Raw genomic sequence first — 12,537 nt, forward strand, 5'->3', positions numbered from 1 at the left:
TGGGGCGCTTTTACCCCCGCTAGCGGCCGTGAAAGGGTTAAAACCGCCGGCAATATGCCGCAATATCGGCGTTTTGCCGGTGGTATTACAGCGCTGCCCCATTGATTTCAATGGGGAGCAGCGGTGGAGGAGCGGTAAACACACCGCTCCTTCACCGCTCCAAAGAAGCTGCTGGCAGGACTTTTTTCTGACGTCCTGCCAGCGCACCGCTGTAGTGTGAAAGCCCTCGGGCTTTCACACTACACACAATGGTGCAGCTTCTTTGGGGCGTTTTGCAGGCGCTATTTCTAACGCTATAGCGCCTGCAAAACGCCCTAGTGTGAAAGGGGTCTAAGTTTAATTTTTGGCTGCTGTCCTATTCCTCTGCCACCTGCACGAGTCACTTCTGGCAAGTTTTCCTGACACCAACAGAAAAAGGGTGATGGGGAAGGATCTCCAGCACACAGCCTGTGATTGACAGCATCAGTGTGGTTCCTGTGAACTGTGTGTGGGGGGGGGGGGGGTCCCTTTTCGTCCAATATTGCTCTCAGAGCTTTCCTCACTGAGCTCTGCAGTGTGTAATGTCAGCTCTCTGTCCCCTGTTATCTAATAGCTCAGACAAGCTTTATAAATTCTAGACTTTGAATGGCTGTAGACAAGAGAATATGGCAGATAAACAGGTACAACCTATGTCTCTGTGTATCACCTGAGACCAGTCACTTCACTAAGTATAGGTAAGGGCTCACAACCACCTTAAGTTCTAGAGATGAGAGTCTGGTGCTATTAGATATGACATTGGGAAGGAGGGAAAGGATCAGCAAGATCATCACTTCACTTTAAAACCTCATGCCTTATAACAAGCCTTTAACATCCACCTCAAACACAACCCTTAACTTGTCCCTTAAAATCCAACTCCAGCCAAAATGTTTTACAACATATTTATTTTTGGATAGAGCATGTTAGGTTTAGATTTTCTGCCAGATTTTTGTTGTCAATAGTTTGAGGTTCTATTGGTGTGGCACTCCTGTTTCCCTATTGCCTCAGGTGAAGCAAAAAATATGAGTTTATATAGGAAGCAGGAGAAATAATGAAGTACATGGATTAGAAAGAAGATACCGTATTTATCGGCGTATAACATGCACTTCCCCCTCCCTAAAATAGGGGGAAAATCGTGCGTGCGTGTTATACGCCGATATAGCCTGCCACCGAGGGGACGAGCGCTGCCAAAATAGAGCCGGATCTCCTATGTGCTCAGCTTGGCTCACATTCACCCTCAGTCCCGCCCCCTGGACATCTTTTAAGCATTGACGTCCCGGCATTGGACCAGCTTTATGTCCATCATAAGATCCGGGCCAAGGGGCGGGAATGGGCATGATGCCGAGCCGAATACATAGGAGATCCGCCTCTATTTTGGCAGCGCTCGTCCCCTCATTCCCCTCGGTGGCAGCCTATATTTTGGCAAGGCCGCAGATGGACACTGGGCAATGCTGCAGGTGGGCACTGATTAGACTGTAGATGGGCACTGATTAGATTGCACATGGGCACTGCTTAGGCTGCAGATGGGCACTGATTAGGCTGCAGATGGGCACTGATAAAGCTTCAGATGGGCACAGATAAAGCTGCAGATGGGCACTAATCAGGCTGCATTGATGCTCACTGACCATTATTTTGCTTCAAAGTGGTCTATTTAAAAAAAAAAAGTTTTTCTTCCTGAAACTTCCCTCTTAAATTGGGGTGCATGTTATACGCCGATAAATACAGTAATCTTCAATAGACCATCAAACAAAGAAAAAAGACTATAATAGTAACAGAATTAAAAGTCACTAAAATGAGAGGGAAATGGTCATTTGGAAGGGAAGACAGTCAGAACTAGGATTGAATGGAAATAAAGACTGGTAGAGGAAAATGAGCAATAAAGAAAGAGATATGTGAACCAATATGAAAAGAAAACTTGAATTAGGTTAAAAATCATGAATCTGAGAGAGATAAACAGTAAATCCAATTATAGGTATGGAACAACAATCAGCAAAGTAATAAGATAAGACTATATTCATAAGAAAAATAATAAGCTATAGAGAGGACAATATGAATAGACAAGAATACAGCTCGAGGTAAAGAAAAAAGGACTGAACAGCAGAAGAAAATACAAAAAATAGAAGAAACAGGATAGATGCTCACAGTCAAAGGAACGTCAAATACAAAGATATTTGTATAAGTGACCCCACATGAAGGAGCGTTGGTAGAGGATACAAAGCAAATAAGATATACCGTACTTACATGGCCACAGGCTTTGCAGTGGTGCCTCCTTTTGGTTATAGAATTAAAAGCTTCTTGGCATTTCATGCACATGGTTACTTCTTTCTCCCTGATTGGCGTCGGCGCTCGCTTACCCAGGTCTGTGTTCTGTATAAGGAATAAAAGGTATAAAAAAGGCCATATGTAAACCACATAAGGGGTAAAAGTTGTAACAGGCTAGCAGAGTGGACCAAGCAAATTACATTTATCTTCCAAAATCAATAGTCCACTGCGTGAAAAGTCTTAAGCTGGCCATACATGAAGAAAAATTTGAGCAGTAGTTGGGCCCTTTCGTCACCCTCCTGCCCAAGATGATAATCGAAGGAGCTGGGGGGAAAACTGTCGGCCACACTCCAATCAATTGCAACCGACAGGGGAGATTGCTCCATTTATGCTGTTTAGGGTGAATGGGGAAATCAAAAGATTCCTCTGCGGGTCTGAAAAAGGATATATTACAATGTATTAACAGCTTTAGTCTAAATAGGTTCTAGGCTCTGCTGTCTGTGGTTTTGTGTTCCATCACAAGATGTTCGAAACATGTAAGATGATGAGGGAATCTCTGCCATCTGGTCACGGCTGCCAAACTGGGACATGCATCACCCCTATGAGTCACAGAACCCCAATTTGCAGAGTTGTGTGGAATTGCTGTGTAACATATTCCTAAAATTGTGTGATTTTAATGTTTTCATTTTGTTAGGATTAATTATACCATTTGTATGACCATCAAACACCTCCCTTTGGATGTAATCATGCTAGTGTATGGCCACTAGGTGGCACTTACAGGAATTGAGATTGCTTAAAGACTTGTAGTTGTAATCTTATTTATTTATTTATTTTTTATTGCTAATTTTTTGGGCTAATGTAATATTAATATTGCGGAAAAACAAATTCTATTTTAGTTCTGCCGTGTGTTTTCCTACTCTGGACTTCAGTTGGAGGTTTGGTTGTATATCAGCCGACTATCCAAAATGAGGTTTAGCTAATCGATTACTAATTCCTCGATTGAATCCAAAGCGAGGCTTGACTACCACTAAAAGTGAGGCTTGGTTATGTAGATGCATATATAATGACAGATAATATATGAGATATATTAACTATAAAAAAATATTAAATATTAAAAATATATATTAAATATTAAAAAATAAAAATAAAAATACACAGGTTGAACTGGATGGACTATTGTCTTTATCCAACCTTACCTACTATATAACTATATTGACTTTTGGTTTGTTTATGAATTGAACATTTTTTTTTACTGATTGATTTATGAATTGGATATTTATATTTTTATATAGATATCCGATTTTTTAGGTTCTCTTTTAAGCGCAACACATTTTAACATCTCCCTAGACACCGCTGAATTGTCACACCCCTTCCCAGGAATTGAAGCCATTTCTTACCGGTGAATTGGGGGGAGTTTCTTCATCTTCTCGATGAGAGGAATTAAGCAGTTTGAACTGCTCTACTGTCTGCTCATGACGACTCATGGTGGCTTCAATAGCCTACAAGTAAAAAACACACAATGACAGTCAGTGATCACCCACTGTAATATACAATCCTCTTTCCAGGTTATTTAATCAACCAACAATGACATGCAAAACATAGAATGCAACAGATCAGAGTTCATTCAGTGAGGGGAGAATTAAAACTGGGTGGTTTTGTTCTACATTTTAAGCTTGTGTTACCTTTATAACTATATATAATGTTACTCACCAGTAGGAATACAGAATATTTTAGAATATGTGTTATTAGGGTCTCCCCCTTATATTGCAGCTTAGGTAAATTAAGTATGTTAACCCCTCTGTTAAAGGGCACACATCTGCTGGTGGGGTGTACAGTGGTGTGAAAAAGTGTTTGCCCCCTTCCTCATTTCCTGTTTCTTTTGCATGTTTGTCACACTTAAGTGTTTCGGAACATCAAACCAATTTAAACAATAGTCAAGGACAACACAAGTAAACACAAAATGCAATTTGTAAATGAAGGTGTTTATTATTAAAGGTGAAAAAAAATCCAAACCATCATGGCCCTGTGTGAAAAAGTGATTGCCCCCTAAACCTAATAACTGGTTGGGCCACCCTTAGCAGCAACAACTGCAACCAAGCGTTTGCGATAACGTGCAATGAGGCTTTTACAGCGTCCTGGAGGAATTTTGGCCCACTCATCTTTGCAGAATTGTCCTAATTCAGTTACATTAGAGGGTTTTTGAGCATGAACGGCCTTTTTAAGGTCATACCACAACATCTCAATAGGATTCAGGTCAGGACTTTGGCTAGGCCACTCCAAAGTCTTCATTTTGTTTTTCTTCAGCCATTCGGTGGTGGACTTGCTGGTGTGTTTAGGATCATTGTCCTGCTGCAGAACCCAAGTTCGTTTCAGCTTGAGTACACGAACAGATGGTCGGACATTCTCCTTCAGGATCTCTTGGTAGACAGCAGAATTCATAGTTCCTTTTATCACGGCAAGTCTTCCAGGTCCTGAAGCAGCAAAACAGCCCCAGACCATCACACTACCACCACCATATTTTACTGTTGGTATAATGTTCTTTTTATGAAATGCAGTGTTCCTTCTACGCCAGATATACTTGGACACACACCTTCCAAAGAGTTCCACTTTTGTCTCATCGGTCCACAGAATGTTGTCCCAAAAGTCTTGGGGATCATCAAGATGTGTTGTGGAGAAATTGAGACTAGCTTTGATGTTCTTTTTGCTCAGCAGTGGTTTTCTCCTTGGAACTCTGCCATGCAGGCCATTTTTGCCCAGTCTTTTCCTGATGGTGGAGGCATGAACGCTGACCTTAAAGCGGAGGGCCGGTTATAAAAAAAAAAAAAAAAAAAGTCAGCAGCTGCAAACACTGCAGCTGCTGACTTAATAAACACACTTACCTGTCCAGGGCGCCCGCGATGTCGGCCGCCCGAGGGCGACCCGTCCCTCGGCTCTCGGGTCCCGGCGCCGCCATCCCTTGTAAGGGAAACAGGCAGCGGAGCCTTACGGCTTCACTGCCCATTTCCTACTGCGCATGCGCGAGTACCGCAGCTACTGCGCATGCGCGAGTCCCGCAGCGCTTTCTGAATGGGACTCGCTGTGTTCTGGAACACACAGTTCCCAGAACACAGCACGACTCATTACCCAGAAGACGCCGCGACGAAGAGAGAAGACAGAAGATCTCCGGGGAGGAGGAAGATTAGGATAAAGTGCCTAGCAACAGGCATTTCTGGTAAGTAAAAAAAAAAAAAAATTTTCATTTTTTTTTTTTTAGATTTTTTGTAATTTTTAATTTTTTTTTGTTTTTCAGGGTGGCCCTCCCCTTTAACTGAGGCAAGTGAGGCCTGCAGTTCCTTGGACGTTGTTGTGGGGTCTTTTGTGACCTCTTGGATGAGTCGTCGCTGCGCTCTTGGGGTAATTTTGGGCGACCGGCCACTCCTGGCAAGGTTCACCACTGTTCCATGTCTTCGCCATTTGTGGATAATGGCTCTCACTGTGGTTCGCTGGATTCCCAAAGCTTTAGAAATGGCTTTATAACCCTTTCCAGACTGATAGATCTCAATTACTTTCTTTCTCAATTGTTCCTGAATTTCTTTGGGTCTCGGCATGATGTGTAGCTTTTAAGGATCTTCTGGTGGACCTTACTGTGTCAAGCAGCTCCTATTTAAGTGATGCCTTGATTGTGAACAGGTGTGGCAATAATCAGGCCTGGGTGTGGCTAGAGAAATTGAACTCAGGTGTGGACAACCACAGTTAGGCTGCTTTCACACTGGGGCGGTATTCAGGCGTTACAGCGCTAAAAATAGCGCCTGTGTAACGCCTGAAAAAAACCGGCCCCTTTAACTCCAGTGTGAAAGCCGGAGGGCTTTCACACTGGAGCGATGCGCTGGCAGGACGGTGAAAAAAGTCCTGCCAGCCGCATCTTTGCAGCGGTGAAGGAGTGGTGTATTCACCGCTCCTAAACCGCTCCTACCCATTGAAATCAATGGGACACCGCGGCAATACCGCCGGCAAAGCGCCGCTGCAGCGGCGCTTTGCGGGCGGGTTTAACCCCTTTTCGGCCGCTAGCGGGGGTTAAAACCACCCCGCTAGCGCCCGCACACCGCCGCTAAAACGACGGTAAAGCGCCGCTAAAAATAGCGGCGCTTTACCGCCGACGCTGCTCCCGCCCCAGTGTGAAAGCAGCCTTATAGTATGTTTTAACAAGGGGGGCAATCACTTTTTCACACAGGGCCATGATGGTTTGGATTTTTTTTCACCTTTAATAATAAACACCTTCATTTACAAATTGCATTTTGTGTTTACTTGTGTTGTCCTTGACTATTGTTTAAATTGGTTTGATGTTCCGAAACACTTAAGTGTGACAAACATGCAAAGGAACAGGAAATGAGGAAGGGGGCAAACACTTTTTCACACCACTGTATATTCCTTGAGGACAACTTGACAAATTACTTGTTCCCGCTATGTTAAAGTGGTAGTAAACTCTATTTTTATTTTTTTTACCTACAGTTACAGGCTTACCTGTAGGTTAAATGAATATCTCCTAAATGTGCACCGTGAGCAGCAGCCAGCAACGCATGCACTCTGAGGGAACAGCATACCTGTGTCGTTCCTTCAGAGCTCTGTGCCGCGGCTGTGACTCCCGCACTCATGTGCAGGAGTGATGTCTTTGTGACTCAGCCATTCAAGCGGCCGAGGCTACAAACCCAGAAGAAAGACCAGATGAAGATAGAAGCCTATGCAGCAGTGACAGTACACTGCTGGAGGGCTTCGTTTCAAGGGGGGTTTAGTTTTCATGTCTTTCATAATATGCTAGTATACGATGCATACTATCACATTATGGGGGGATTTTTTTTTTTAAACTTTTACTACCACTTTAGGAATATTCACTGGGGAGAGGAATAAACATCATCATTTGGTTTTTGAATAGATGTTATAGTTAATCTCACTATCAATTATGATGGGAATATCGGGCTGCTGGATTAAACAACCAAGTCAACTTGCCAACAACAATGCAAAACTGAATGAAGAGTTCACCTCTGAATTTGATTAATAAATTCTCTAAACATACATACAGCGGAAATTTTTTTTTCCATAATAAATTTTTATTCAATGAAAAATAAAATAACAAAGAAAATTGTCCAAAAACAGATAAAATACAGTTGGAAAATAATTTCTTACCTGAATCCACTCCTTTTTTTCTTCTTCGGTTCTAAAAAAAAAAAAAAAAAAGAAGATTTTTACATATAGTTGTAGTTTTCACTCAGATATTCCCTTTGCGGATATTACTAAATAAAAGCAGATGGGGTGATAGACCCATAGATTTTAGGAAGGACTGTGCAGCTCCTGGCTATTTGTGTCTAAAAATGTTCCTCATCAAGTGTTCATTTTTAAAAAGCAAAATCACAGTTCAGACTGCCACACTAACCTTTAATCCAGAGCTATGCCTCACAGTACCTCTCCTCTCTTACAAGACATCCTCAGTAGGAAGACATACCTCCCTAAACCCTTACTTTCTGCCTTCATGCTCATGCCTCAGCATTGGCCAAAACCCACTGCATCCCTATATGGGAAACTTAGGCAGCCCATAGATTAGTATTTTTTTTTTTTTTTGTTCAACCAGCAGGTTGAAAGGAAAAAAAAAGCAGATAACCCCATCCACACATTCGAAGTGGATAGAGAAATCACTCCTGTTGAGACTTTGTATTCTGACAGCAGGAAGACATCCCCGTCGTTAGAATACACTGATAAGCACTGCTGGCTATAGCTGGCATATTGTGTGGAATTTTTCCAATTTTCCAAAATCTTTAGACACCCTTTTCACACGTGGATCACACCCTGCCCATACATGGATCCCTGGTTGCTACTGAACCTTCCGTATTTCGATCAATGTATGGCTGGATTTACAAACCCTTTTTACCAAGCCTGGACATCCCATGATTTGTTTATTACCACTTTATACCTTCCACCATCTCATGCTGGCTTGAATGTTCTTTATTAGCCCCAGTGTGGGCATCCCTGTTGTTAAACTTTACCTTGAAAAATGGATAATACTAATAAAACAGAAAAAAGGGCAGACTGAGGCAGACAAATCTGTGCTGCCAGAAGGGGGAGATCTCACTGGTGGGGCTCAGGACAGAAGTAGGGAACCATTACCTTGCCTGATAATTAAAGTGGACCTTTCAGTAAATTATACAGCAATAGTATATTTATTCAAAGAAAGTCTCTACCTCTGATCATTGAACCAGAAATTTATCTAGGCAGAGATTATGTCATCAATCTGCTGCAGAAAGAAGGAAGCATTTCCTTAGTCTCTCTTAACCCAGTGTTCACTTAGACTGTACAGAAACTTCCTAAATTTGTTAGCAAGTCACAAGGATAGAGGCTGCAGCAGGGGGCTACTGTGTCAGACATTTGTAAAAACAGCCAAGAACTACACAGGCGTCATTATTTATGACTGTGTCATCTCTGAGCCAGTATCTATGTCCAGGGATTAGATGGTGATCCTGGATGATTCCTAAACAAAAATTACACCATGGGGTTGATTTACTAAAACAGAAGAACTCAGAATCTGGTGCAGTTCTGCATTGCAGCCAGCTTCTAACTTCAGCTTGTACTATTAAGGCCCGGTTCACAATGATGGTACAATTGCTCTGATTTCGCATCAGAAGTCGGACCCCATTCTGTGCAATAGAACCATTCTAATCGTGCGACTTGAGTCTCTCCGACTTAGAAAAAGGTTCCTGCACTACTTTTGACCCAACTTTGATACAACTTGCATTGACTTCTGTTAAATAAGTCGAATGCAAGTTGTGCCGAAGTCATGCTGGGGTCCAACTTCAAAGTCACGTGGGCAGTGTGAACCCGGGCTACGCTTTGACAATAAAACCTGGAAGCCAATTGGTTTCTATGCAGAGCTGCACCAGATTTCGCACTCTCCAGTTTTAGTAAATCCCTCCCCCCATGTTTCTGGTGGAGAAAATCGGATAAAGGCACTATGATCTCTGTGAAAAGTAATATAAATACCTGAAGTGTAAACCTTAGCATGCATGTATCTGATGTGAACAATATAGCTGAAGCTAGGACCACTTTAAAAGTCCGAAAATTCAGCTGCCTATAATGTTAAGCATAGAATACCTGGCTTGGAGCTCCAGGGATCGTTGTTTTCCAGACACTAGAAAGGTTCTTGTCAGGTTAGGGCTGCTGCTGTGTTTCAGCTGAGATGGAGGGAAAGTAAACAATAAATTCTTTGGCATGTACAAACCAACTTCTTATTAGTGCTGCTAGATTGTCTTAATACAATTAAGTGCTACTTGTCACTCACCTCCATCCCATCTACGTCAATCCTGGCTCGCACACTGTACTTCTGACCAATCAGACGCAGTTTCGGGACACAGTAGAGCAGGCGGTCATTGAACTGTAAAACAATTAAATAAGGTATATAAGGGTTTATTTCCTAAAACTGGAGAGTGCAAAATCTGGTGCAGCTGTGCATGGTAGCCAATCAGCTTCTAACTTCAGCTTGTTCAATTAAGCTTTGACAATAAAACCTGGAAGCTACTTGGATTCCATGCAGAGCTGCACCAGATGATTTTATACTCCCCAGTTTTAGTAAATCAACCCCATAGTGTTACGATTTACTGTGGTTCTAATTTGGGGTCAATGGTTCCTTGACCTATGGCTGACTGACCTCATCTCATGGTGGCTGTATAGTTCCAGAGCCAATGCCACAGCAGGACACCAATAATCTTTTTGGCTTTTTCTACAGGCAGAAATTCTAACACTCTAATAAGGGTTGTGTTCTTTCACCTGACCATCAATGGAAAGCCTCGTACACACAATCAGATTGTTGGCCAACAAAACCGTGGCCTTTTATCCGAAGGGCGTTGGCCCAAACTTGTCTTGCATAGAAATGGCACACAATTGTTGGCCAACAAGCACACATGTAGTGATGTACTAGACGTACTACGTGTTTTTTCAGCTCTTTAGAGCCACCCTTTGGGCTCCTTCTGCTAATTTCGTGTTGGTAGAAGATTGGTGAGTGTTGATTCACGTGTTTCATTTTGCGCTTTTCATTTTGCGCTTTTCAGTTTGTTTCTGAACGGCCGTTCGTCAACCAGACATGTTGTGGAATCGGAGGAGATAACCTGTTATTTATTATTGGACTTGGAGTTTTTTGCTTTGACATTGTTTTTTTGGTTGAATAATCCTTTGATTTGGTATATTTCCTATATTTTTGGATGCATAGAATGCATTTTTTGGTTAAGTTCTATTAGCAGATAGCATATCCAATTTTATTTGTTTTCTTTTTTAATGCACAATAAAAAAAATGTGTAGAATAAAACTCAGCTATGTGTTTTACTTCAAATGACAGTTTGGGAGTAGGCAGTTACATTTAAAAAAATACAATGTAAAATTGACAAGGGACACCAACACAGTTGTATCTTTGATCTTAAAAACTATGGGATAATGGTGTTGTGGTAACTTGCCCAAATAAGAAAAAAAAAAGCATAATAATATTATTCTTTATCACTAGAGAAAAAAGCCTTTGAAAATAAGTTTGCAATAACTCCATCAGTATCACCAGCAAAGCAGCTTCATTATTATCCCATTAAGGAAGAAGAGAATTGTGCGCTGCATTTTGAGATTTCATAATTTGCTGCGTCCCAAATGTTAATTCTCCATTATTCATTATTATAAACGCTAGTTTACAAGACCAACCGCTTCTGGCTTGTCCTTGCTTCCGAGCATGCGTGCTTGTACTTTGGACTTTTGTCCAATGGACTTTTGTCCAATGTCCAATAGACATTTGGCCGCAGAAAATTTTAAAACCTGCTATCCAACACTTGTCCAAGGAAATCCCACAACAATTGTCTGATGGAGCGTACACACGGTCAGATTTTCCGCCGCACATTTCCCGACAGAAAATCCGATCGTGTGTGCAAGGCTCAAGAGATATTTTTTCCCACTGACCCCCAGCAAATTGATTTTAGCAGGGATTTCCTAAAATCTGATTTTTTTTTCAAGGGTTTCTCTAGGGTAAAAAAGTTGAGAAAGGGTGATATACCGGGACATTAACCAAAAAAGAAAGACAAAAAAATCAGGGCTATTTTCCCAGCTGCTTTTCTCTCATATCTCATAATGTAGGCAGTAAGAGTTTTACGACACGCACCTACACAGATGTCACAGCCGGATGGCACAACTGCTGCTCCCAACAGACATTAATCGGACTACCCACATGTAAATGTACCGAACACCTGTGCATCACATGCGAGCAAACACTGCCCTTGCACAGGTGTATGCTTAAGTACATCCGTGTGAACGAGGCCACAAGGCGAAGATTTGCTTAATTATGGGAACATTTAGAAATGGTAACTGTGCCTAAGCAGCACCCTAATGATCGGTTCACATAAATGCAGTTCGGGTAACACCACATTGAAATCGCACAGAGGGTTTCAATGTTAAAGCTGAGCTCCATCCAAAAGTGGAAACTTTGCTTGTTCGCACCACCCTCTTCACTGCCACATTTGGCACTTCTTGCGGGAGAACGGATACCTGTCAAAACCAGGTAACCGCTCCCACTTCCGGGTAAGATCGCCGCACAACAATGCAGCGATCTACAAAGTTTATAGCCCCTCCTCCTTCCCTTTGCGGCCTTTTGGGAGACACACAGGTCCCAGAAGACAGCGGGACCATTCAGAAAGAGCAGCGCAACTCGCACATGAGCAGTAGGCAACAGGCTGTGAAGACTCAAGGCTTCACTTCTGGTTTCCCTTAGTAAGGATGCCGGCGTCTGCACCCGAAGCCGATGGACGACTCGGATGGGGGTGCCGACATTGTGGGATACCTGGACAGGTAATTGTCCTTATATTAAAAGTCAGCAGCTACAGTATTTGTAGCTGTTAACTTTAATTTTTTTTAATACAGGCTGGAACTCCACTTTAGGTTAACAGCACCCCTAAATGGTTCACAAAATGCAGTGCAATTGACAGAATCGTATCACAAAGATGTGAAAACCAAGACCAATGCAATCCGATTCCAGTGCTGGAGAAAAAAAGGGTCCTGCACCTTTTTTTGTGCAGATGCAGTGCGATTTGAGCCATACAAATGAATGGCTCAAATCGCACAGACATCGCGTATGATTTGCACAGGAGTTTCGCTATTCCTGTTTGAATCACATGCTATGTGCCACACCACATATATGTGAACTGAGCCTGTAAGATCTTTTGGACTGCTACCTCTGACTCCTAGTCTTAGACAATCTGGAGCTCGATTTGTGAA

At 42.3% G+C, this 12,537-nt stretch overlaps 1 protein-coding gene across 2 annotated transcripts in view; it reads right to left on the reverse strand.

The window, feature by feature from the left end:
• FGD1 (FYVE, RhoGEF and PH domain containing 1) overlaps positions 1-12,537 on the reverse strand; it is a 276,522-nt gene that overhangs the window by 14,552 nt on the left and 249,433 nt on the right. For both annotated transcript variants that reach the window (XM_077478897.1, XM_077478898.1), the window contains exons 11-15: positions 9,581-9,673; positions 9,394-9,473; positions 7,438-7,468; positions 3,675-3,776; positions 2,257-2,382 (exon numbers count right to left, since the gene is read on the reverse strand). In XM_077478897.1, the coding sequence (XP_077335023.1) occupies positions 2,257-2,382; positions 3,675-3,776; positions 7,438-7,468; positions 9,394-9,473; positions 9,581-9,673 (432 nt within the window). The remainder of the gene's footprint in view (positions 1-2,256; positions 2,383-3,674; positions 3,777-7,437; positions 7,469-9,393; positions 9,474-9,580; positions 9,674-12,537) is intronic.

The sequence above is a fragment of the Lithobates pipiens genome, unplaced genomic scaffold (genome assembly GCF_037356315.1).
Source record: "Lithobates pipiens isolate NorthernLeopardFrog02 unplaced genomic scaffold, aLitPip1_a1.2 Scaffold_1, whole genome shotgun sequence".
Classification (NCBI taxonomy): Eukaryota; Metazoa; Chordata; class Amphibia; order Anura; family Ranidae; genus Lithobates; species Lithobates pipiens.